The sequence below is a fragment of the Leptopilina heterotoma genome, unplaced genomic scaffold (assembly GCF_015476425.1).
Source record: "Leptopilina heterotoma isolate Lh14 unplaced genomic scaffold, ASM1547642v1 Lhet_38, whole genome shotgun sequence".
Taxonomy (NCBI): Eukaryota; Metazoa; Arthropoda; class Insecta; order Hymenoptera; family Figitidae; genus Leptopilina; species Leptopilina heterotoma.
The window spans coordinates 1,349,154-1,376,544 of NW_025111054.1; the positions used below are offsets into that span (position 1 = coordinate 1,349,154).

Below are 27,391 nucleotides of genomic sequence, written 5' to 3' on the forward strand. Positions count from 1 at the left end.
ACATGAAATAAAAATAATTTAAGGTTTTAACAATTCAAAAATTGTTTAAACAAATGATTGTTGTTATTTACTAATTTTTGACACAAAGCACCTAAAAAAATGCAGTTTCTTTTTAATTTTATATTTAACTAATCTGAAAAGTATGAAATAACAGTATTTTATGATTTAAACAGTTCAGAAATTGTTTAAACAAATAATTGTTATTGTTTATTAACTTTTAATACAAACAATCCAGAAACTTGCAGTTTCTTTCTAATTTTACAATTACTACTACTCTGATTAACTAATTGCAAAATAAGAAAAAACTTCATTCTTCTAGATGCTATGTGTCAAGAGTTAGTAAATAACAACAATTATTTGTTTAAACATTTGATAAATTGTTAAAATTAAAATCATAAAACATCCGAATGATTTACTATTTACATTAGTTAATTGCAAAATTAGGAAAAAACTGCAAGTTTCTAAGTTATGTGTATCAAAAGTTAATAAATAACAACAATAATTTGTTTAAACAATTTCTTAATTGTTAAAACCATAAATTATCTTTATTTTATGTTGTTCGTATTACTTAATTGCAAAATTAGGAAAAAAATTGCAAGTTTCTAAGTTATGTGTATCAAAAGTTAATAAATAACAACAATCATTTGTTTAAACAATTTCTGAATTGTTAAAACCATAAATTTTCTTTATTTTATGTCGTTCCTATTAGTTAATTGCAAAATTAGGAAAAAAAATTGCAAGTTTCTAAGTTATGTGTATCAAAAGTTATTAAATAACAACAATTATTTGTTTAAACAATTATTAAAATGTATTAAAAACCGTTATACCTTGATGAGTTAATTATTAAATAAATAAATTCAGCTGGAACAACTTTAAAATTTCAATAAAACTAAATGTCTGTTAGTGTAGTACAATAAAAGTTTATAATTATTGACAATAATAAATTGTTTAAAATAATAATGATTATTATTATTATGAATTAATTGTAGAATGATTTATTGTGAATAGTTATATTTAATTTTCAGACTTTTTCTATTATAATGTTAATATTTTTATGAAAATGGGAAGCCCAGGTGGGGCCCAGCTGGCTCCCAGTTTTTAACTGGGCTAACTTGGGCAGATTTCCACACGGGCATTGAACCACCTCTATATTAAGACACTACAATTTACTTCGAAAATAATATTTCCACTTACACATTGTAAAAAATCTTATTTTTCACTCAAAAAATAGAGGATTGTTGTTAAATAGTTATTATTTGTTAATATAGGAGATTAATATTATATTTCGATGTCAGGTTGGGTAGCAATAGTGACAATTTAAGCTTATCACGTTGACAATTGTGATGAAAGCATGCGTCTTCCAGTATTTTTCTTACTAGTTAGTAGAGCAGACAACTTTGCCATTCTTAAAATTGAAAATACGCTGTAAATTTGGGTGGTTCAATATTGCCACACTCATTGTTTATACATGACATTCAGGACAAAAATGGTTTATAATAAATTTATGTAAGATTTAAAATTCTTTATCACATCGGAATATCGAAGTAGACACTCTAAGCGAAATAAATCACAAGCTTACTAATTTTTCAAACTTCCTATTTCAATAAAAAAACGTAATTATATTTTCACAACATTTTTTGCTTTGTAGGGGAGAGTGGGGCAAAGGCGCTATGCGGGGCAAAGACGTTTTTTAAAATATCTCCTTTATTTTCTGTCTATTCCAATTGGTATTAAAAATTAAGTTGCAATGCAATCAGACCAATTGATTAAAAAAAGAAAAACCTAAAAATATCAAATATTTTAAGAAATATAACAAAAAAATTGTTTTGCAAAAATAAAATAATAATTTTACTGAACAAACTTTTATTTTTTAAAACATAAGTGTAAGTATTTAATTTTTAAAAACGTAACATGTAAATAAATTAAATATTTCTCTACACAACTGGCGTGGTGTTTTAGTTTAATTTTGTATCTAAATATTTTTAATTTAAAGTAAAAAAAAAGTTTGTTATGTGGGGCAAAGGCAATATTGAACATAATTTGGTTAAAAACAATTGAATATTCCCCTTTTCTCCTTATTAATTCACAATATCAGGTTAAAATCACTAAAAGTTTTTATTTTTTATTTAAATAGTTTAATTCTTTTAATAATATGTTGTTAACCTTATGTTTCGTAAATATTATACTAATAAATATCACTTGTTAATTTTTTTAAGGCTTCTAAATGCTTTCTTTTAGAAATATAAGCGAAAACGTCGCTGCCCCAGCGTGTGGGGCAAAGGCATTTTTTGCATTGTTTTTGAATTTCATTAAATAATGTATTTATAATTATAATATACTAAATAACAACTATTAAAATTTCTTGTTGATTAGTTTTAGAATAATGAAAAACAAAGACCGCATAAATTAATTGCTTAATTTAAAAAATATACATCGATAAATGTAAACCTAGCGCCTTTGCCCCACTCTCCCCTACGTGAAAAACAGTTTTTTTTAGTTTTTCTTTATAAATAATAATCCTACGTGCCGGAAATTTTTGGACATAGTCTGTTTCGGTAAAACTAACATATATTGAATAAAAAAAAATTTCCCTCAAGTCATTTTTCAGAAAATTGAAGTGGTTCACTGTTGACGCTGGTTCAATGTAGCCTACTCTCCCGTACACCAAAATTAAAGTATTCTTAAAGTTGTACACAATTGAAATATACATTAAAACGCTGGTTTAGCGGAATTTTTGGGTTGTGATTTACGATTTTCTTTGTACTGACTCGTTAAAGGTATTGTTAAGGTGTTGTTCGCTTTAACAGATGACTAACCCCCCGACAGTCCGCTAAACCGGCGTTCAAGTGTAGTGTAATCACTACACCAGTGAATGAACAAAATAGTTCTTTTAAGGACTGATGCTGAAACAAAACTAAATAAAAGCATTTGAGTTAAATTTAGTTTCGTGTCGACCCAAAACTAAATTAAAAAATTGAATTAAGTTCCGTGTCGAAACTTCGTTTCAAAAATATAAGTATTTATAGTGTCTATCAAAGAATATAATACAAGGAAAAAAGTACTTTAAATTTTTCTTTAAAGTGCTTGACTTTTGGATACCCTGTATAAAAAATATTGCGAACACGGAATTTGAAAAGAAATTTAGCTCCAATAGCAAGGTAAATTTAAAAAAGTTGTAAATCCAGATGTTCATTACATGAACATTTTGCTTCCTCTTTACGATCAGCAAAAAAAATTTGCTTCCTCGTGGAGGAAGCATTAACGACAAGTATATTTAATTTTTAAATCATTTTTAATTCAATTTAACATTTATAAAATAAAGTTCATTCGCCTTAATAGAAAGAATACAATTTTCTTATACAGTAATATAAATCTAAATAAACAAAAAAATTTTTAGTAAAAAACTGAATTTTTCAACTTTAATTGTAATTAATTCTATAATCCTTTCTTAAAAAAGACATGGAGTGGAAAGGTCGAATGTATCGAAAAGTATCGAAGTAAAGACCCTGGTAAAAATTTCGGACTAATTCCGGATTAAATACGGACAGATTATTACGGATTAGTCCGAAAATTGTACGAAAAAGGTCCGAAAATGATCCGCGTTATTCTGATATTAATCCGAACGAAAACCTGAATCCGAAAACACTCCGGAGTAATCTTGAATGTCTACGAATTCAGTCCGTAATTAGTCTGCAACAATCCGAATATATGACCGGTGAAGAATTCTTCTAAAATAAGTACAGAATTATCCGAAATCAATGTGTAAAGAATACGGAATCAGTCCGCAACAATCCGAGTTTAATCTAGTTAAAAAAAACTTAATCCGCAAAATGTCCGGAACAATCCGAAATCTGTAAGCTAGAAATCCGGTATTAGTCCGCAACAATTTAAAATTAAGTGTGGCAAAATCCTATTCCGAAACAAGTACGAAACAATGCGAAAACTGTATGCTAAGAATCCGACATTAGTCCGCTTCAATTTGGAATTAGTGTGGTAAAATCCTATTCTAAAACAAATACGAAACAATCCGAAATATGTATGCTATGAATCCGGAAATAGTCGGACACCCGAATCATATTATATCCCTGGCAAATATTTCGGACTGATCTGGATTAAATCCGGACATATAATTGTGGATTAGGACGATAATTATAAGAAAAATAACCGAAAATGATCCGCATTAATTTAACGTTAATCCGAGCGAAATGATGAATCCTAAATCAGTCTGGAGTAATCATGAATGTCAATGAATTAAATCCGTAATTATTACGCAACAAACCGAAATTATGTCCGTTAAAAAATTTATCTAAAATAAATACGGAATAATGAGAAATCAATGTGTAAAGAATACGAATTCAGTCCGCAATAATCCGAAAGTAATCCAGTTGAAAGATTGAATCCGAAACAAGTATGGAACAATCCAAAATCTGTATGCAAAGATTTTGGTATAATATTGAATTTGTATATTAAGAACAATTTGTATTAAATTCAGATAAATTTTAACTATAAATATATTTTCATGGCATAAACCTGACCATAACCAGATTAATTCCGGACTTAATCGGACTAATTTCACATTTGCAAGTTGCATATTATCAGACTAACTTGGGACTAGATTGGACTAATTCCGGATTCACTGGTTACACAAAAACCGTATTGAGTTTGGATTTATCCAGGCTAATTCTGAGTGACAAAAACCTGACCATAAGCAGACTGTTTCGGAATAGCTGCGGATTCACTGGTTAAACCAATCGGATTACTTCTGCATTTACTATAGTTGCATATGATCTGACTAACTTCGGACTAAATCGGACTAATTACGGATAATTACGGATTCAATAGTTATAAAAAACTGTATTGATTTCAAACTTAATTCATGGTGAAAAAACTCGACAATAAACCGCATTGTTGCGGACAAATTCCGGATTAGTCCAAAATCGGTCCCACTTTTTATTCAGGGTATTTACTTACGGTAAATAAAATATTTAATTCTGCAGTCAGTTTGTTTTTACAAATTTACTAGTAGGTACCATTAGTTATCTTGTTTCAATATTAAAATTAACACTGATGTGTTAGTTTCTTGTCATTTCTTTTTGTGGCACTTCATAAATTCTATTATGAATTTGAAATCCTATGCGAGCGTGGTATAGTGGTTAGTGTATTCGATTTCAGTGCGTTATAATGTTAGATAGGTGTAGGTTCGAATCCCCAAGCGTTAGAAATTTTAAGTTAATGTAAATAAAATTGCGATAGGTATATCGAAAAATATGTTGAATGAACCATAAAGTAATGATAATTAATATGTGTAATAATAATTATTTTTTTTATTAACATTCACTAAATTGTCCGGTCTAATTTTTGACTGTTTCGGACTAATTCCGGATTTACTAGTTAAAATTAACTGATTAATTTCGGACTTCATCCGACCAATTCCGGATTCACTAGTTGTTCACAAACCGTATAGAGTTCGGATTTATCCGGATTAATTTCGGGTGACAAAAACCTGACCATAAACCGCACTGTTTCGGACAAATTTCGGATTAGTCCAAAATCTGTCCGGTTTTTTAACCAGGGGAATGGGCAATGAGAATGTAAAATCTTAATAGAAGGGTGTTTTTAAAATTGTTTGTACATGTGAAGGTGGCGCTGCAGTCGTATGTTATTTAAAAAGAGCGCGAATATATAAATTTTATTTTTGTTAAGAGAAAGTACTCATAATAAATCTTATTTTGCATTGTCAAAAAAAAACGTCAACATTTCAATATAAATAAGCAAATTATTAACTGAAAAAATTTGAATATTATTATTAATGAAATAATGGACTTGGACAATGGACATATAAAAACTAGCACCGTAGACGGCCGCTTGCGGCCGTCGGAGGAGCTAGTGATGTTAAAAAGATGATGTTACACGATACTATCATTATGCTACTGCCAACCATCACAGATGCTAAAAAAAATATAGTTATGCTACCCCGTACTACCAAGATGTTACTCCTGATGATATTGATGGTAACGGTGACTATCTAGATAGCTGTCCGTATTTGTAGCATTAAAGATGGTCACCCTAACCACAATTATGTTACCCACTACTATAAATTTCTCTCCGTGTAAGATTTTCCGATGTATTTAGTTGTTAATTGTAAGTATGAAGATGTGGGAAAAATAAAACTTGTGAATTAACGAATATATATAAAGAGTGCATTTAAAATATTTTTCTTTTTTTTAATGATTGGTTATTGTTTTTTTTATATAAAATTGACGAAGTGAATAAAAGGAAACACTCGTTTCGCGTCGCGTCGGCCATTTATTTTGACAGGTTCCGCGCCTGCGTTCCCTTATTGTGAAAATTTCGAAGTAGGGGACTGAGTCCAGTTTCTCTACTATGCACACTGCAGCGCGCCTTATAATCTTCGCCTGTGTTTCAATGCTGATGTTTACAGAGGCATGTGGAGATTGGCCAATAGATCTCGCATCTACGCCAATTTCCCATATAGATCTCTCACAAGTGCAATACGGGCTAGTCTTGTAGCATATATACAAGTTCCGAATTTGCTTCCCCCGTCTAGGGCAGGTCTCCCACTACGTAGCCTTACTGATGAGTCCAAGTAGTGGGGACCGGGACGAAACGATATAAAGTGGTCTTCATACCATACTCTATGGATATGGTTAACCTCCCTACAGTCGGGCCACTATTGTCTGCCAAGAGTAGGCACTGACTATGCCGTCACTGGGCCAGTTTTGGGCCGTTTTTAATTTCGCACTTGGGTACTTTAGCCGTATAATTTGATTCAAAATACCAACAAAAAACTACATAAAAAATTATTATTAAACAAACCTTAAAAATTGATGGGACGCTCCCAGGTTTTAATCTTATATAGTAATTTCCTAGACAAGTTTACTTCATTTCCATATCCCGTAAAACTTTTATCATTGTCATTCAAACAAATTTCTTCGAAGTGTATTTGACAAATATAATTGTTTTTTCTGTTTGATCTTCCTTTGCTCAAATTGTCACCAATACTTTTTAACCACATATTAAAATATATAATGTAATCTATCTAAATTATTTTTTTTAATTACAAATATTGCAAAATGGCAGCGTAACAGGCGTTTGAAGTTAAACCTTTGGTTTTGCGCCGTGCAGCAAATTAATTAAATAATTTAATTAATTTTCGAAAAAAACGCTTATTTTTATATAAACAATTTAAAAAAACAATGTTAAAAATTTTTTTTCAAAACCTGATCGTTATTCAATATCTAGTAATTTAAAGAAAATTTTCTGGCAAGTTTCATGAAAATCGGTTGAAAATTGGCTGAGCATAACATTGCAACGGCGCACGAAAAAATACGTTTTGAGAAAATTGTGATTCAGAAAAGTACTAGTAGGACCATATAATAACTATTGCCCTAATACCAAGGTTTACTATCACTTACTAATAGTCCTTACTATTTACAATTAATAAAATTTCATTACTATTATTATTTATTATTATTATTTGTAGCATTATAGAGGATTTGAGCATTTGAGAATTTTGGATTAACAATGTAGGATTTTATTCTACAGATAGTAAACTAATTTTAAAGAAAAAGAAAATTTTAAAAAAATTTTATTTTACACGAGTTCCCCCTTAAGAGATTTATGAACATATAATTTTGAAAACTACTAAAAATTAGTCAAATTTTACTATTTCTTAGTAGAATTCTACTAATTCAGATTTAGAGAGTATGATGGTGTAATAAAAAGCTGTAAATAGTTTTCCGAAATTCGAATATTTGCCAAAGTTATTCAAGGTTACACGGAGAGAAATTTATAGTAGTGGGTAACATAATGATGGTTAGGGTGACCATCTTTAATGCTACGTATACAGACAGCTATCTAGATTGTAGCATTTACTATCAAAAGATTATTAAAATTTGATTGTACAGGTAACAATCTTTGATGTTAAAAATGGTTGGTTGGGGTTATACCATCAGAGATTATTGCCAATCGCCAGAAGAGGGCAGAAGTATGCAGAGCGAGCACAATGGCCGAACTGTTATATTCTTTGCATTACATTACTTCTCAATTTTTCATTTTACAATAACGTTTACGCATGGATTTAAACAATCTTTTCGGTTATTATAATTTAGAAGACGCTTATTCAGTGTATGTAAGCAGATTTTGTAAAAAGTGTCTGTGTTCAGAGAAAACATTGTTGGAAAACGTTTGTTTACTTATTTCAGGTACTTTAAAGCAGTCAGTACCGTTCTCTTGGGCGATAATCGGAAGTCTCATTTAATCTACAAATTTCAGAGACTTTCTAACACTTTTAAAAAAATTTATTGTAAAATGAACTTGTGCAAGCATTAACCTGTCATTTTAAAAGAAAATTTAATCGTTTAAAATTTTGAGGTTATAAACATGTATAAATTTTATAGTCTTTGATTAACTATAACAAAAATAATTAACTAACTGACAAAAGTTGGAATCAAAGATTCCATATTTCACAACACTGCAATATTTTTTACAAAATTGTCTATTTTAGATGAATTCGGAAACACGTAAAACACACGAATTTTTGCAATTGCATATTGAAACGTGTTGTCATAGTCAGCGCATGCGCTCACGTTAAATTTCGACAATATTTGATAGTAGTGACTACAATCAGAAAGTTAGCATATGTATATGTTCTCGGGTAACATCTGAGATTGTAAAAAGTGGATAGTAGAGATTGTACCCAGTAACATAATGATGGTACCACGTACAATCTTTTTTTTAACCATCAAATTCTAATTATCCATTTCTCTCAGTGTAGCATTATAAATAATGCATTATTTACATTAAATAATTTAGTTTACTTAAAGTCATAAAATGAATTAATTGCGACAAATAATTTTTAAATAAAAAAAAAATAAATAAATAAATAAAAATTTTTGGATATCAAATATTCAATTAATTGAGTGAAATAAATAAATTAAATGTTTCAAATAACTTATTACAGTATAGGATCTTTCAATAGTGCAGTCGTCAGGAATATTGTGCACTGTTCGAAGCAAGCTAAAACTAAAACATTCAGGTCCGTGTCAAGAAAATTAAGGGTCCCAAATTACTAAATACCGGGCACCACTAAATGATACTAAATAATCAAATAGGCGACGGCACTGTATTTGACGTCACAGATTCCCTTTCTGTTTGTCTCCCGAAACCCCTTGTCTACTCAACTCACTAATGACTGCGCACTATTCAGAACTGCACTATTGAAAGATCCTACTGTATTTTGGTTTCAATAAGTTATTTATTTGATCCAAATATTTTTTTTTGTTTCTATTAAATAATATATTTGCATTGAATAATGCATTATTTGAATTAAATAATTTAGTTTACTTGATGCGATAAAATAAACTAATTGTGTCAAGTAATGTTTATTTATATCAAATATCCAATTAGTTGAGTGAAATAAATAAGTTAATTGCTTCAAATAACTCATTATTTGTATTAAATAAGTTAATTGTTTCAAATAACTCATTATTTGTATTAAATAAGTTAATTGTTTCAAATAACTCATTATTTGTATTAAATAAATTCATTTATTAGAGACAATTAATTATGTATAATTGATCCAATTAAGATTTATTTGATTTAAATAAATAAGATTCAAGTAATTCAAGTTATTTGAAGCAAATAAATATTTATTAGATCCAAATAAAAACGATTTGAATCAAATAAATATTTTTCAAATAATTTGAATTAATTGAATCAAATAATATTTTTTTTCAGTGCAGGCAGTACTTCGCAATAACTCCACCAGTTGTACTTTTCCCTTTGGATATTGGACGCTGAAACGAATATTCCTAAAACGAAACCGTGTGTCTTCACAATGCTATGCTGGCGAAGTAGGAAGGAAGGAAGGACTAGCATGCAAGTATAATTGTCGTGCAACACTGTCGCACTACAGAATTTTATTAATGGCAGTATTGAATCAGTACGGGCGAGCCAATAATTATTAGCATGCCAGTATTGCTTCAATACTGGACTGTTGTCAATGTCGACAAATGACAGGAAAGAACGTTACTTAATGATATTTAACGAACGACTCTTTGTTTTATCAGTAATTTTCAAAGATTCAAATTTAGTCTGTAAAAGATTGTTATATCAGAATCTTTTATTAAATGTATATATTTTCCATACATAATCTAACAATTGAATTGATCTTTTCTCGTTTTTAAAGAAAAAAGAAAATTAATCCAGTTCTAGAGACACGAAACACTTTAATAAAACTCAGTTATAAAAACAGCACTGAACAAATTAATTACGTATAAAGCAATTAGTGAATCTTAAATGTTGCAATCGTCACAAAGGAGGTTTTTAAAAATTTAAAGATATTCTAAACGTAGAAAATTTGAAATAATTTTTTATCCTTCGCGAAGTCGTTCCTCTAGCTCTTGCAACTCTCGTCTAGTCGTCTTTTGAAATACCAAAGGAGCGTGGCTCACTAGGCTCGAGCGGGAAAGCTTCTCCTCGAAGAGAGCAAATCCTCTTTCAGATAGTAAGAGGGGAATCAAGGTGGAAAGTGGGGATAGCCTGTTTAAGGGTGGGACACCTTTATATTAAGGGAGGGAGAAATGCCGACACCGCCGCGCCGCTGTCGTATATTTATTCCGTTCGTACCTCACGTTGTGTGGGGATTCCTGCGTGTATTGATGCAGCAATGGCGGAGCGCTCGAGTTCGGCGAACCGCCACCGCAGCGCCACTGCCAATGGGCGTGGCCTAGACACATTGGCCGCGCGTTATAGGCGTGTCAATTCACCTCCCACTCCCTGACGCCAGTCGTCGGTGATTGACAGTTGGCGAACGACTGCGGACGGCGCAGGATCTAAACGCTCGCTTGTTTCTTCGGCTGTTCGCTCCGTGTGATTTTCGAAAAACGTTTACGTCCGCCGCCTCACCCTTCACACAATCAAGGCCTGAAGTTTAAAACGACAATTTCCTATATGAAAAATTAATTTCTTCTGAGAGAAATAAAGCCCGTGTGTAAAATATATGTTTGTGGAAGGTGTCCTGAGGCAGGATTCGCGCAATCGGTAATATTTGGTCGTGGTGGTTAGTTGGCCACAGTGCTGGTTCCTTTGTTGGAAGAAAAATATCGTGATTTCTGTGACTTTGTGTTTGGTGATTTAGTGAAATGTCACATGTCGGTGATGACAAGTAGATGTGATCGTTCGTGAGTGATTGACGTGTTACGGAATTTTGCAAAAAAAAAAAAAAAGAATTTCAAGATCAATTTGGACATACGGATACAAGTCAGGAGTGAAAAGTGCCCGTGGGACGAAAGACCACGTGCTCGAGGCCCAGTGATGCGACGACGCCACTGACGAACCGGCAGAGAACCTTTTGGATCATTGAGGTGCAGTTCCTCTTGACAATGAGGAAGCAGGACACATTTGTCTGGCGATTTAAGCTTTGCTGACGTCACGACCAAGCAACTCGAGGCTCTAGGAACGAGAGACGAGGTACGACCGCGATAGTGTTTCGGTTTAAGTGCGTGCATCTGTCGCAGAGAGGTTGGCTGTCGTGCCTTGCCGCCGTCCACCGACGGTAACAGTTTCGCTTTGTCAGTGATTTCTCGTATGAAAGTGCCAAACGACGGGAATAGTGGAAGCAAGTTTGAAGAAAGCAGAAGATAAAGAAGAGGTGGTGGGCGAGAGAGAGAGAGAGAGACGAGTTGTTAAAGGTGTGAGGCTAATTGATTGTTACTCTGGGAAAATATAGCCGCTACGGTGGCTCAGCACGCAGAGTTCCCCGGCGCGGCCAGGGCGTTCATGTCGCAGCCAAGGGTGAGTAACGCACTCCACTTCAAAGTCTATTCCCGCCAACGAGTTGTAGAGGTCGCTATTCGATAATTCTCATGAAAAAGATTTGCAACCCAAGCAGCGCGTAAGCTTATCTTGAATTCACTGTAATATTATACATTGGAGATTCGTTATATTACACTGTAATATTACAGTGATCTTACTGAGATATCAAAATGTCCGCCTGGAGGTAATATTATGTTGTTATATTAAGAGAAGATTACATGGTAATATTAAGGTAATATTACATAGAAATATTAAGGTAATATTACTTGGTAATATTAAGGTAATATTACTTGGTAATATTAAGGTAATATTAACCTAATGTTAAGGTAATATTCAGATAAAATTAGAATAATTTTATAATTTAGAATAAAACATTTCACAAAGCTAGACTTGAACCCTGAACCTTGTGCACAGTAATCAAGAGTCTTACCACTGAGCAAAACTTACTTATAGTGTGTTCTATTAAGATTTTTGATGAAATATGAACAACTTTAAAAAAACTTACAAAGATTATATACCGTCGAGAATCTTAATACACTATAAGTTTGGCTCAGTGGTAAGACTCATGATGACTATGCACATGTTCAGGGTTCGAGTCCAGCTTTGTGAAATGTTTTTTTCTAAATTATAAAATTATTCTAATTTTATCTGAATATTACCTTAACATTACGTTAATATTACCAGGTAATATTACCTTAATATTACCAAGTAATATTACCTCCAGGCGGACATTTTGATATCCCAGTAAGATCACTGTAATATGACGAATCTATAATGTAATACTACATTGTAATGTAATATTATCCAATGTAATATTACATAAGCTTACGTGCTGCTTGGGAACATTTAGTTTTCATTAATTTCATTCAAAACTTTGATACCAATGTTTAGCAGTGTGCTTTTTCTTAATGTCAAGCATTTTTTTTTTTTTTTGGATTTAACGAGAGAAATCTTCCGCCCCAGTGAAATATGTTTCCCTCAAAATTGGTTACTGTTTTGTCCTTATGACCAGGTGGTTTTCATGAAAGGATTCTTGACTTCAGGTAGACCTTGTAGTTTAGAAGGTACTCTGGATTAGGCTTGAATACATTAAGTTACTTCTTCTCTTTTAAGAATATCAATGGATTAGAGAGGATTTTAAAGAAAAGACATTGCAAAGACATAAAACTTGATGATTTTAGTCAGTCTTTTAATGAGCTTCTCCCCTTTTATCGAGAAAGTGCTTTTTGAAACATCTTTTTGGCATTCATTTGAAGTGAATGCCTAGTTAAACCTATAACTTAATAATTTATGCATTTCAAAGTTTATAAATGGAAAAAATAAATAACACTCCAATCGATGCACACATAATAAATAGAATATTAATAATAATATGGGTTCATCTCGACTCGCGATAGAAGAAATTTGACATTTCATCTTCGATAATTTCTTTTATTCAATACAATAATTAAAATTAATGATTTTGTGCACTTTTTATATTTCATACAAAAATTTATTTCCTCAATATAAATTACTGTTAATTAATTTTTTCATTGATCAATGTTGTCACTTCGTTTTAAATTCAATATATCAGTTTTAAATATTTTTTATTCAATAATATAGTTTTTGTTTATAAATTTAAACGTTTAAAATTTATGTAAAGAGGGAATTAAATAAAATGTTTTGGTGGAAAATATTTGAATTTCTATAGCGACGGGTGTGAAGAGAATGTTTACAGCCTGGAAAACTCCGTCCCTTCGGATCGTGGGAATTCTCAGAGGAGTCTGCTTTTTCTTCTATAAAGAGATTTAACATCCTTTTCTCGTTTATCATGAAAGTAATAATAATAATAATATTCATCTTATTAATTTTTTAAAAAATATAACACGATTTTCATAATAATTATTTAAAATTCTAAACTTTAAATAATTCCATCTTTCTATTACTAATTAGAAATTTTTATAAATTCACCTTTTTATTTTAGATCCTATTCATAATAGTGATTGGTATTTGGTTTGCTTGTAGTTTATCGAATCTCTCGCAATAATAATGAAATTTACTTCTTTGTATTCAAGTACACTATTATTGACAAATTTCGATTCTATATATTGTCACTCAAACACTATTAAGAACTTTGATATTTTGTTGTTGCTGTTATAGAAGAACAAATTCTGAGTTACTGTTTCGGAAATAAAAAAGAATTTCTCAATATTTATAAATTCAATATTATAACGTTTCTAATAATTTCATTTACTTAACTTTTTTAGGTTTAAATAATAGAGAGAAATTTGTACCATTAAAACACTTAAATTGTTAAATTATATTCGTTACAAGTCGTACTTTGAAAAGAATGTAGAAAATTATGTTTTTTAATTTTATTGTAGTGAAAATTAAAAAAAAAACTTGTAGGATGAACTTTTATGAAAATTGCTGACTATGTACTTCTTCAGTTTCCGTCGGCAAGAAGTCATTGCATATTCTTTTATATAAACAGGATACATTCTCCACTTTTCTCATATTTAAAATAATTAGTTGCTAAACCACAGTAGGTTGTGTGATTTTAAAAATTTTGAAATAAAATTTTATTCGTTCGGTAGTACTTTTATTTCGGAATACAAATGAATTGGGTACCTGACAATAAGTTTCGTACTTGCAACTTCTAACGGAACTCGAAAATTTTAAATTCAATTTTTTCTTTAATCAAATGACTCTGTAATAGTAAATTTTCTCAAAATTAAAAATCTACAGAAATTATTAATTAAAATGTTTCCTGCTACGATAAATATTCACGTCATTATTTAGTTTATTTTAATGTTCAAGTTCTTGCACATTGTAAATTTATTCTTTTTTTAAACCATTCATATAATTCATATAATACATAATATGTTCATATAATATATTCATATAATAATTAATACAAGTTTTAACTACTCATATGTACTAAAAAAAATAATTATCTATTTATTTTGAAAATTAATTTTAAGTCAGGATTTTATGACTTTAAATATCAAGTAGCTTTTCTTGTAGATTTTATTGATATTAAGGTTTTGTAACCGTTTTTGTTAGTTTTTCGTCATTAGTACTTAATTATAGTTAGGAGTTGCAAGTACATGTGTAGTTTTGACAAATCTTTCTAAAAATCTATAGCTATATAAATTGGCACCCAATTTACTTATTTTAACTGAAAAGTATAAAGAAACTGTTTTAAAATGTTTTTCCGTTTCGTCCGTCGCATTGCGCTGGCTAATTAAGAGTTGAATAAATTCTTTAAATTATAATAAAATTTTTGTTTTTCCTATTTATGTGCATAAATACCTATATGCAATTAAAATGTGAAAAATGTAATTTTTCAACTGAACGTATATAAAAGTGAAAGAGCTTTAAGATATGTAAACAAGTAGACTAATAATTCCAAGTTTTATGCTTGTGGAATATCAAAAAAAAAAGTTGTCGATGGGTTAGAGGTTTTCGATTAGGTTCAAGAGGACGCTGTCCGATATCTAGTGATAAGGAAATTTACATGAAATTACATTATCAAACGTGGTGATAAGAGACTTGCGTACGTATATGTGTCAAGATTGATTGTCTGTGAGCTTCTACTTGTAGCTTGTTTATTTGCGTTTTCTGACGCTGTTTCATTTCTTCGCGCACTGGTTACAATTTCAAAATCACTTACATAGAATTAGTGAAATGTAGCGTTCATTCACATTCCCTAACATCACATTCATCAATCGAGATGACATTATGTTGCCTAAAATAATAATTAGTATTCATTGTCTGATAATTTTGATTCATTTTTACTCAATTGTAAATTTGTATTTCAACTTTATTTTTTTAACAAAAACTTTAATATTTTCGTTCGGATTCGGTTTTATTGTGTGGGACTTACGTTACCTGGATGTTGTGAGTCGTAGGTAGATAAGATATTTTTCCCCTGAAAAACGATGATACATACATATCTTGAGCAGAAATTTGATAACATCTATTGATTTTTCTACTTGGATTATGTTCCTTTAAAGTTATAAACCTTCAGAACAGATCAACGTGTTTTATAATAGAATGTCTTTCAAATAAACTTTTATTCTTTTAATAAAATAAGAATCTTGATGTATATTTTTAACAGAATATCATAGAAATTGCTTGAAAATTAAAAATTTTTTAATTTTATTTTTGCTCATAACAGGGCTTGGAACATCAATAACTTCTTTTTTAAATAAATATAAAATTATTATTATTTTTCCCTTGGAATTAAGATTCTCAAAAATTTCAAATACTCAAACCTTTATGAAATTAAACAACTTATAAAAAATTGTTATAAAACATGAAGAAATCGAGTCTTCGACTCGGAGCAATATCTTCATGTTTTATAATAATTAAAAGATTTTAAAAATTATTTTTTTATGTTCAGAACACATAAAAAAATTGAATTGAAAGCTTTTTTTTCAAGGGGCTTGAATATAAATATTTGTTTTTATTTTTATTATTCTATAAAAATATATAAGAATTTCATATGAAAAATGTATATATTAATAAATTGGTACGTCCCTGAGTTTCTTTCAACTATCTCATTAAGGGTCCTGGGACAACACTCCCGAGCGGCGGTCCAGTATATTTCAAAGTTCAAAACTTCTGCTATTCAAAACTAAAAGAGAAATGTTTTAAAATTGTCCTTCATTTGTAGACTACTAAACATAACCATATTACTTTATCTTTTTCGTTATAAATTATAATTTTTTAAATTATCTAAAATTAAAACTACAATGTTCTAAAGAAGTGTACAAGAAGCAGGTTCAGAACCCAAAGAAATACACACAACATTTCAATTCATATATGTCATAGGAGTTTTAACATATGAAATTAGAGGTTAGATTTTAGCTCCCCATATTTCAAAGTTTTAACTTCTATACAGATCAGTTTTAATATCTAGGCATAGCCGACCCTATAATTATGTTAAATATAGAATATTCCAAGTAAAAATTTACAACCGGCGGGTAGTGTTTGGTCAGTATATCGAAATTAGCTCTACAATGTTTCAAAGTTCCATCGACAGTTGCTGAAAACAAAAAATCCAATGACTAATGAAAAATAAAAAAAAAAAATTCTTAATTCTTGCTTACTTTTCCTACATGAACAATACACATGTAAACAACACTGTTTCAGCCAATCTAACATTAACACGCATATACATATTAAATTAAATTACACTAGCGCCTCCTCGATTTCTTTGTTTCCACTTTTTTCCATTCAACATATTCCTTTTACTTAATTTTATATTGTTTATTATAATTCATTTAAAATTACTTAAATTTTTATTTAGTCTCCAGGCATCACAGATAGTCCCCTTTTCACATTTTTCTATTCAAAAATTAACAATTTTTTTTTTTTTTTTTTTTTTTTTTTTTTTTTTAATATTTGAAGGTATATCTGAAATTTAGACTCAATGTTAGAATTCAATGCGTTTTATTTTTGAATATTGCACTTTAACAATAAAAATGACTTAATTTTTTTTTATTTATTTTTATTTATTCAATTAATAATGTTTCAGTTTATCTCAATGTATTGAACTTAATAAAGTTAATTTAATCTTGATTTTCTTATTTTCTGTCGAGTTTAAGATTTATTAACTCACTAATAATTGTCAGGTTTTTTAGCAACTGAGGGAGATTAATAGTGACGGTAAGAAATCACACGTCGTCAAATGATTTTTGCCGAATGCACAAGTATGATGTACGTAAATTATATACTAGCATAATTTATGTTGGTCATTTGTCATTAAAAGTGTAAAGAAAAAAATTGACGTCTCTTGCAACGCAGATTGAAATATAGAACGACCTGTAACATATTTTTTTTTACATCAGAATCGAATACTTAATCGATTGTCTATTAATCTCCTGAAAAGAAATTTCTGACCATTTAAACCACTAGTATAAGTGATTTCAACTTTTTATTTGTGTCTATTACAATAATACAATATTATTTCGTTAGGCAATTGTAAAACATGGCGACCAAATTATAGATGACTGAAACAAAATTATTTAGTTATCTCAAAGAATCTCTTGGTACGGGCCTGATTTTTAATATTTTTTATCATAAATTTTACAAGTTACTCATTTAATAATGCACTTTAAGATATGAAATTTTTCAAATTTAATACTTTATTTATTTTATGAAAAAAAAATTATTAACAAAAACCTACGTTTTCTAGTCGTTTTGACCCATATAACCCCTTAGGAAATTGATGAAAAATTTTTTAGCAAAAAAAAAATGTATAATGATTAAATAAATATCTGTTTAAAAAAGTGTCATTAGGTACCTGTAAGGGGCCATTCGCATATTACGTGATATATTTAGGGGTGGGAGGGGGTGTAAGCAAAGTAACACGCTTTAACAAATTTGCTATACTAAACTATAGAAAAAGTATCACACAGGGGGGAGGGGGTCTAAAATACCTAAAATATCTATCACGTAATATGTGAATTACCTCAAGAGTTACAATAAATTAATTTGTAAAAATATTTCATGTTTTCTGCAGTATATTGAACAGCTGTCAGAACGCCCGGCAACGTTGCACACAATGTACTTCTTAAAACTGAATGTAAACAAGTCATAGCAACCATTTGCAACACGACTAAAGAAATGCGGTGTTGCCAGACGTTTCAAAGTACCAAGCAAGTCAAATCACAAAATAATGGTTTCTGTTTTGATTAGTTTCGTCAAGCGATAGAAAATCCTTAAGTATATATAGATTACATTTAACAAAGGACTGAATGGCATCTTCTATGGTTTAAAGGTTATACTTAATTTAATGTCTTGGAACTGAAATCAGAAATACTTTTTATTGAATATTCTGACCATGATGAGGACTTAAATATGTTCGTACTGAGAAGTGATCGTTCTTTTTTTAATTTCCCATAAAGTTTGAACCTGTCAAATATTTCGCAGGTACATGCTTTTGTAAAAATGCTTAAAAATACGGCGAGATTCGTAAAATAAAGTTATGGTACTTGCGGCACAGTATATGAAAAATTATCAATAATTATCGACGTCACGCGATTATCCAATTTTTCATTTCTCCATCCGCTGGAAAGTGCTTTATGCAAATAGAAAAGAATGACAGCAGAAAAGAACCGGTATTGAGTATATTATGTCAATAACCAATAGTTTTATCGCACTCTTGTTTTTACAACAAAATTACTGGGTATCGCGACTTTACACCCTAACATCTAGTAATTGAATGTGACAGTTGATTTGGTCTATCTGTCATCATTCTTATTTCGTTTTTTATATTATATGCGTTTCTAGTCAAAATGACCCATTTCTATCAGTAACAAAAATCAGCAAAAAAGGGGACTTAATATTATTTTCATTTTTAATAGTTGAATCCTACATGTTGGTTGAAGAATTAAAAAAAAATTAATTTTTATATTGAAATAAATGAAAAAAAAAACGATAAAAAAGTAAAATATTCCTATAACTTTTCAGTATGACGATGGCCTGCACGGAGGCTATCTCGAAGGAGGCGGTGGTGGGGGTGGGGCAGGACTTTATCACCCAGATCCACATGCCAGTGCCCGAGGTGTTCCAGGACTTCACCACAGTTCACACCTGGGAGCAATGGGGCCGGCCCACCCCCAGTACCCACCACCCCCACCCCAACCACCTCACAATGTATTGGCGGCAGTTGCGTCATCGGCGGCGATACCGGATGTTCACAAACGAGACAAAGACGCCATTTATGGGTAAGTTATCACATGAAATCAAAAAATTTATTCTTAATATTTTTATTGTTATGGAATTGATTATGAAATGGAAAATTCGCTCAAAATGAACAAATTTTAAATGACAACGTATAGTATCATCTACAACTACTGCGTGGCTGAAAAATAATCTCACGCAGAAAAATTCGATTTAAAATTTTGGAGTTCAGTACTGAACAATCGCCGTTTTAAGTGAACGTTGATACACAGTTTATTGTAACAATTGAGTAGCTGAACTAAAATTTAATATTTCTTCCTACGATAATATAAATCATTCAAATTGTTTTATACTCTGTCCGAAATCTGAATTTTCATTTTTCTCCATGCTGCTATGTTAGCTAACAATTGCTGTCCATTTCAATCTGGGCAGTACATATAGTGTGGACAATTTTCATAGCATATATATTAAAATATTTATTAACATACGATAATTAAGTTGAAATAATTAAACTCTTGATTATGAGTGAAAAATCACTGCTCGGATACGTTAAGTTTTTTAAAATTTGCTATGATTTATCGCAGTAAAAGATGTTCCAATTTCTGGTGTATTCTGAGAGAACGGAAGCTTATTATTTTTGCGGCAAACCTGTAATTTGTTCAGTCGTCGTGTGCCCAGGCGGGGTTTTTAACTTTCCTGGAACGCCTGGATACAATTTAGGATCCTGTGCATTCTTTATGAACAGGTTTTACCTCGCACACGCGACTGTTGTACATTTTTACCTACAAACTCATCTGATACAAACAATGAAAAAACTAAAAATTTTATTATTATTGTTGACATTAATTTAAATTCTTAAAGGACAAAAAATTACATTAATATTTGTTTAAAATATAGTTTGGGGAATTTAAATGCACAATTTTAATAAGTTTTCTCGTGTCCTTTAAGAAATGTTTTTACTAAAATTGAAAAAGTCTTGTGTAATTCAGTACCATAATGTTGATACATGGCTCAGAATTGGAGAAATGCTGAAACGGAATGTATTTTGCAAGCTCTCGGCTCATTATAGATATTATCGGAGTCGCAAATAATATGATTCAGATGGGCTTCTTGATATCTTGATGTTATCTGCTCGATTACAAAAAAATAAAACTGCAGAAGGTTACTTAAAATCTTTGTCTTCAGTTTCTCGAATTTCTTTTTCGATAGAATTTGTCTCACTGAGACAACTTTTTAAATTACAAATGTGGACCATTGTCATAATTATAATATACATTGATAACATTATTTTTTAACACTGCAATAAACACGAAGAATATTCAAAATTAAAAAGTAGTTAAACGGTTGTTTATTTAATAAAACTTTAAATATTATTTTATTGCCGAGCGCGGTTTAAGTACGTCTCTTAAATGCTAGAAAGCAACTGACGCTTCAAAGGCAATTCTTTGGAAATTTCACTGAAAATTCAAAAAATTTCCAAAATATTTCTTATATGTTTGGAAATTTCTTTCTTAATAAATATATACATATGAAGAAAAACGTGTGCTGAAAAACGCATAATAAAATAGACAAGGAACCTTTATGGCTGGTCGTCCTAAGTCAAACCAGATGTATAGCAAACCTTTCAGAATAAGAAAATATTTCTAAGGTTTTTGCTTAGGAATGAAAATATTTTACTATACATAAAATACTTTTTCTAAGAATATATTTTTAGTATATATTTATAATATAAATATGTCTAATAATCTGAATACGGTAGGGACCCCCTATTATTCTGATTTTCGATTATTCGGACATATTTCAAATATTTTTTTTATTAATTTTACAACCCATATGTAAAACTTGACAGAGCTCATCCATAAAGCGTGTGATACTTAATTTCGGGAATTTTAACTCCTTCCCCCGTTATGATGCTTTTTTAAATTATTGATTAACTTGGAGCACCGTATTGTATTTCGCAGTTTTGGGTACTTTTTCTTAAAGTATAACGAGTCTAATGCATTGTTCTTAGAATTTAGGGCAAAGAAGTCAGAAAAAAAGAGCTAAGAATCGGAAACCACAAAACCACAGGTTCTGCGAACAACGTTCAACAGGCCATCGTATATCATATCATTACTTTTGCGGTTCACGTCAACCCAACACCTAAGTCCTTCACCAGTCATTTGTCACCCCTATACATGCATTTTTGTCGGATCTTCCGCTAGAATCGTATTTACTAAATGATTTAGTGAAACTTAATCGAATATTAATAAAACAGTTCTACTAATTGTTACTATACTAACAATTAGTAAAACTCCACTAATTGCTAGTATGTAAAATGATTACTAAATCATTTGGTCGACGACTGTTTGTAACTTTCTACTAGAGAGTAAATACAACTACTAAAAATCGAAAGTCTCGGTCTCGTGAAACTTAGTATCGTGGCAGCACTATGAGGGACGTAAAATAGATGTCTTTTGGACCAGAAATAGAACGTCTTTTAGTTGTTTTTATGACTTGCCACCATTGTCCCAGGATGTCCGCGGATAGAAAAAGACGACCCTGTGCCCACTGGGATAACCATAGTTTATTAGTTGATTTAACTATCTTGTTTGTTTATCTACCGGTTTAATTATAGTTCACTAATATGCTGATATCTTTATATATATATTTAAAGAAGTTCGAAGACTCCTTTGTGACGATTGCTATGGTTGCGGTGCTGCCGCTGGCAACGTCAATTTGTCGAAATTCGTTCCAAATCATTTTATGTCCGCTACGCTACAAGTCACGACCGCCACCTTACGCACATAAAGCATTCCTCCTATAGAAAAGGGTTAGGATGAAGAAAGAACAAAAGTTGACTGTAGTAGATAAGACCTCAGCTTTTTATATAATCAGGCTAACTGCGCATATTTTTCTTCTTTAAAGTATACCTTTCAGTATATATACCTTTCTCATAAAAGAAAGGTACCTAAGAATCAAAAAATTGTAGGTTATGTTTATAATTTTTCAAGTAAAAATACACAAAGAGATTCAATTACAATTACAATTACAAATTATTCAAGTTCAAGTCTTCATTTCATCGAAAATATATTCAATAAAAACTGGTTTAACATTTACATAAATTAAAACAGGGTTGCCACGCAACCTGGAAAACATGAAAATGTCGGGGAATTTGATAAACCTTGAAAACACCTGGAAAAATCAGGAAATTTTAAAAGACTGACGTTTACAATTTTCATAAATAGATATAAACTTCAAAAGCTTTTAATTTGAAATTTTGTAATAGGTTTTCAATTATTTTCATAAATAATAAAACTCATAATTTCAATTATTTTTAATACAAATTTTAATGGAATTTCTCGAAAAATGTAATTATTCTTAAAAATTTTATTAAAATATTCATCAGAGAAATTCAATTTCTTGAAAGAATTAAATTATTTTCGAAAATTTTAATGAAATTCTTTTTAACTAGGTATTCAATTTTTTTTCAAAATAATTTCAATAAAATGCTTCGTAGAAATTTAATTAGTTTCAATAATTTATCAAAATTCAATTATTTTCAATATATCCACGATCTCAATAAAATATCACAAAAAAGTCAATTAGGTATTTAAAAATAAATATTATTCAAAAATTCGTCTCAAGAATTCAAATATTTTCAAAAGTAATAAAATTCTTTGCAAAAATTCAATTATAGTCAAAACTTTAAAAAAAAATTCTCTTCAAAATTTCAATTATCTTTATAAATAATAAAATTTTTCTCTAACATTCAATTATTTTCAAAAATTTGAATTAGTAGAAATGTTTTCTAATTTGAATTAGTGACTGACTTTTTGTTTTTCAATTGGCAGATTTTACTAATAAATAGTCGTTTCTACTAATTGTGAATTATGAATTTAATAGTTTAATTTTCTAATTCAAAAGCAAATAGTCAGTCACTAATTCCAATTAGTAAACATTTTTACTAATTCAAATTTAGAGAGAAAGTATTATAGAGTCAATTTTTAGAAACAATTGAATTTTGAAAATATTTCAAATTATAATCTTTGAATGTTTGAATTTTTTATACTTTTAACTGAAAATTTTGTAGGTTAAATTTTTTTGAAAAAGTTTAATTGAATTTTTTTTAAGTTATTTGAAGTTTTTTATTTTCTAACATATATTTGATTGAAGAATTTCTGAATAATCGATGAAATTTCGTAAAATTGAATTGTAAACAAAAAGATTTGAAAATTTTCAAAGAAATTTTTCAAAAATTATTAAAAATAATAAAAAATAAGAATTTTAATTAAAAAATCCGGGAAAAGAATAATTGAATTAAAGTGATGAAAGTAATTTTGAATAAGTTGCAGTAACAATATTTTTATAATAAAAAATAATTATTCGGTCATTTTTAATTATTATAAAACATGAAGATATTATTGCTCCGAGTTGAAGACTCGATTTCTTCATGTTTTATAACAATTTTTTATAAGTTGTTTAATTTCAAAAAGGTTTGAATTTGAATATTTTGAAGAATTTTAATTCCTATGAAAAAATACAATCAAAATAAAATAAAAGTTCAATTAAATTTCAAAGATAGTAAAAATAGAATGTTACATATAGTTCAAATTATAAAAAATCGAATGTAAAAATTTTAAAAAAAAAATGTTTTTCTTTTTTTTTAATTTTAAAAGTAAAAGTTTAAAATGTCTTCCGTCGGATTGACAATGTGGCCCAATCTGTAATCTCAAGAGAATTTTAGTTTCTCCCATTTTTATTGTCTACACTGACTTTGTCCTCGGTATTTAACTGTATATATTTGACAAAAAAGCCTTAATGAAGCTGTTTCTCACGCCTCTTCAGATTCCACTGTTTTTCTAAATTGCATCGATTTGTAGTCACGCAAAATTTTCGGTTTTATTCTTAAAATTGCAGTTCGCGATGTTTCTATACTTAAAAACGAAACCATTCATTTTGAGAAGAAAAAGAAAACAAAAGTATTCGTTTCAAAGAAAAAACACCGAAATTTTGAATCGCATCTTATTTACAAAAATTTTATACTTTGAACTGAATTCGTAAATAAATTTTTACTTTTATTATTATTACACTGCTTTAATTCGATTGCTTGTATATTTATTTAATAAATATTTATTTGTATTTATAATTTTTATCTATGTCAATTAAAATGGTATATTTAATTCAAATATTGAAATTATTCTTTCCATTTATTTGATTTAAGTAAATTTATCACAGTAATTTATCATTTATTTGATTTGATAAACTAATCATCGGTTGTTGAATCAAATTTTCTTTCAGTTTTTTTTTTTAAATTGCGCGAATATTTTTTTTATTAGATAATGGAAAAATTAGAAAAAGGACGTATAACTTTTAAATATTAACTTGTGAATAGTGTATTTAAATTCTTTGTTTGAATTACTTATAATTTTTTCTATACGAATAGAAAATAGTTTCATTATCTAAATGAGAGGGGCTCTAAACTAAAACGATTATCAAACTGAACTGTTTTTTAGTAGTTGACAAAAAAAAATACTGTTTACATAAAAGAAGCAATTTCTTTTTTTTAATTGAACGAAAAATTTGTTTACATTGAAATGACTACTATGCGTGTTTCACGTTGTACCTGTTGTTCTTTAAAAAAAAAAAAGATAATTACATAATTAGACTGCGATAAGTTGTTGAATTTTGTGGGAATTTTCGCATTTAGGTAAAGAGGAACCTAAAATACTTATTTTATTTGCTAATTATTTAGAATGTAGAGTAGTTTTAATTTATAAATTAATATTATTTGTTGCAGACATCCTTTGTTTCCATTACTCGCCCTAATTTTCGAAAAGTGTGAGTTGGCAACATGCACCCCTCGGGAGCCCGGAGTCGCGGGTGGTGACGTGTGTTCGTCTGAAAGTTTTAACGAGGATATCGCCGTCTTCTCAAAACAGGTACGTTCTCATTTTTAGACATAATTTTATATTTTTTTTCCTTTATTGATGATTTTTCGTTATTGATGATTTGTCACTGAAAATAATAACCGAACAACAGAATGTTTTCGGAAAAGTTTGAAACACTAGTGTTTCTAGAAAATGACGATTTTGTGTCAATGAACCAAAGTTCGAACGAGTTGTTACATTGGGGCGCTCAATTTGTCCGCATGTAGAAAACTTTTAGTTTGACTATTTCTTATTTTTAAAAATATTTTTCTATTCATAGAAAAAGGAGTGTGACGTTTTCATTTTGTGAATAAATCTTCAACTCTCAAAAGCAGTATTATAATAAACCGCAAAAAAAAAAAATTTGTTGTTCTCATTCGATCAGATTAAGGATGAGATAAACCTGAAGGAATGACAGTCTGTCATTAAGGTTTCGTAAAATTTACGTGTGTGTACATAAGTATTTATAATAGTGTATATAGAGAAAACTTTTGGTCCTCGTATTTTCAGATTTTTGGATCCATCTCGTCAGGGTATACCCACACACTTCAAGGACACATTTGTAATTCTAGCCTCGGCCCCATGCCGCGAAACAATTTGGGACCTTTTAAAACGCACCATTTCACCGTCTACATTCCACTAGGCACCCGTAAGCGTATATTCTTCGAAGCCTCTCGCGAGAAAGATTGATTTATTCGGCAAAAGTTGTTGCCCCATCGCTCGAATTAAGAATCTAAGATTTTTAAAAAAGGAAAAAAAAAAATTCTTCAAATCCATCTTGTACCACTATTTGAAAATCTTATTTGATATTATATATTGAAGCTGCCCTCCAATCTAACAGCAAAAATCTAACCGTAAATGAATTTATAGGAAGATGCAGATAAATTTTTAACGAAATTTTATTTACTCAATAGTAAAGATTTGTAAAGCAAATTTCTCTTGATAGCTAGATAAAAATGAGAATATTTGAGAGTGTAAATATTTTCTTTAATTACGATTATTTTTTAATTACCTAATTACAAGTAGGTTTATTGTTATTTTTCTTCGTCTTGCGCAGAGCGAGCATCTTTATCCCACGTGAGGAGCTTACCTTATCGTTATCTCGTCATAGCTTCTCTTTAACACAGCTACCGTGTTACTGAAGCGTCCTAAATTCATGTTTGATTTTCAGACGAATTTTTCCGAAGCACTTATCGAGCTTGAAAATATTACGTTCTTAAATGATAAGCGGCTAATTTTATAAGAATTTATATTCCTTACATATATATATATATATGATCGTGAATGATGTCGGTTTACTGTTACTTCACAAATCACAATTTTTTTTAAATCTAATTACAATAATTGATATATACATTCTACGTGTAAAGGAAAACTAAGAAACACTGATAATGCAAAAAAAAGAATCAAGTTCTTTATTTTATCTTGGTTTGAAAAAAGTTAAAGCCGGTTTTTTACATTTACCTGACTGTCTATTCATATTATTATATTTCGGACTCAAGTGTTGTGCTTGTCTTGTTGGAAAACGAATTGTCGGTTGAGAAAATGGATATAGTTAAAAGAGAAGTTTAAGAAAATTGTGACACTTAATTTTCACTAAAACAATTAACATGTTTTCAATTATCTCTCATGTTAATGATGATTTTATTATAATAAAATAAATTTCACTTTTCTATATTTTTAATTAATTTATAGCTACAATTATTTCTCGCTAATATCGTTAATCTCTTATAAAGAAAATTTCCATCGCAAAGAGTAGAAGAAGCAAAAATGAACACTGGCATGCGATATACCTACAACAATTCAATTTCAACTATTTTATCATGTTCAAATTTCAAACTTTTACTGTATATAATATTTATGAATATACACTAATATAATATTTATTATGCTAAACAAAAATTCGTTATCTTACTGTTTTAAATTCTCATATGTGTTAAAAACTTTTAAGATAGATTATTTCTTTTTAA

At 29.5% G+C, this 27,391-nt stretch overlaps 1 protein-coding gene across 3 annotated transcripts in view; it reads left to right on the forward strand.

Annotated features, from left to right (window-relative positions):
• Positions 1 to 10,627: 10,627 nt before the first annotated feature.
• The window catches only part of LOC122505928 (homeobox protein homothorax), a 501,951-nt gene continuing 485,187 nt past the window's right edge, over positions 10,628 to 27,391 (forward strand). Inside the window, exons 1-3 of one of the 3 annotated variants that reach the window (XM_043617815.1) lie at positions 10,628 to 11,817; positions 19,300 to 19,556; positions 25,292 to 25,433. In XM_043617815.1, the coding sequence (XP_043473750.1) occupies positions 11,803 to 11,817; positions 19,300 to 19,556; positions 25,292 to 25,433 (414 nt within the window). In that variant the 5' untranslated portion in view covers positions 10,628 to 11,802. The remainder of the gene's footprint in view (positions 11,818 to 19,299; positions 19,557 to 25,291; positions 25,434 to 27,391) is intronic. The other 2 variants (XM_043617814.1, XM_043617816.1) reach the window with 2 other exon arrangements.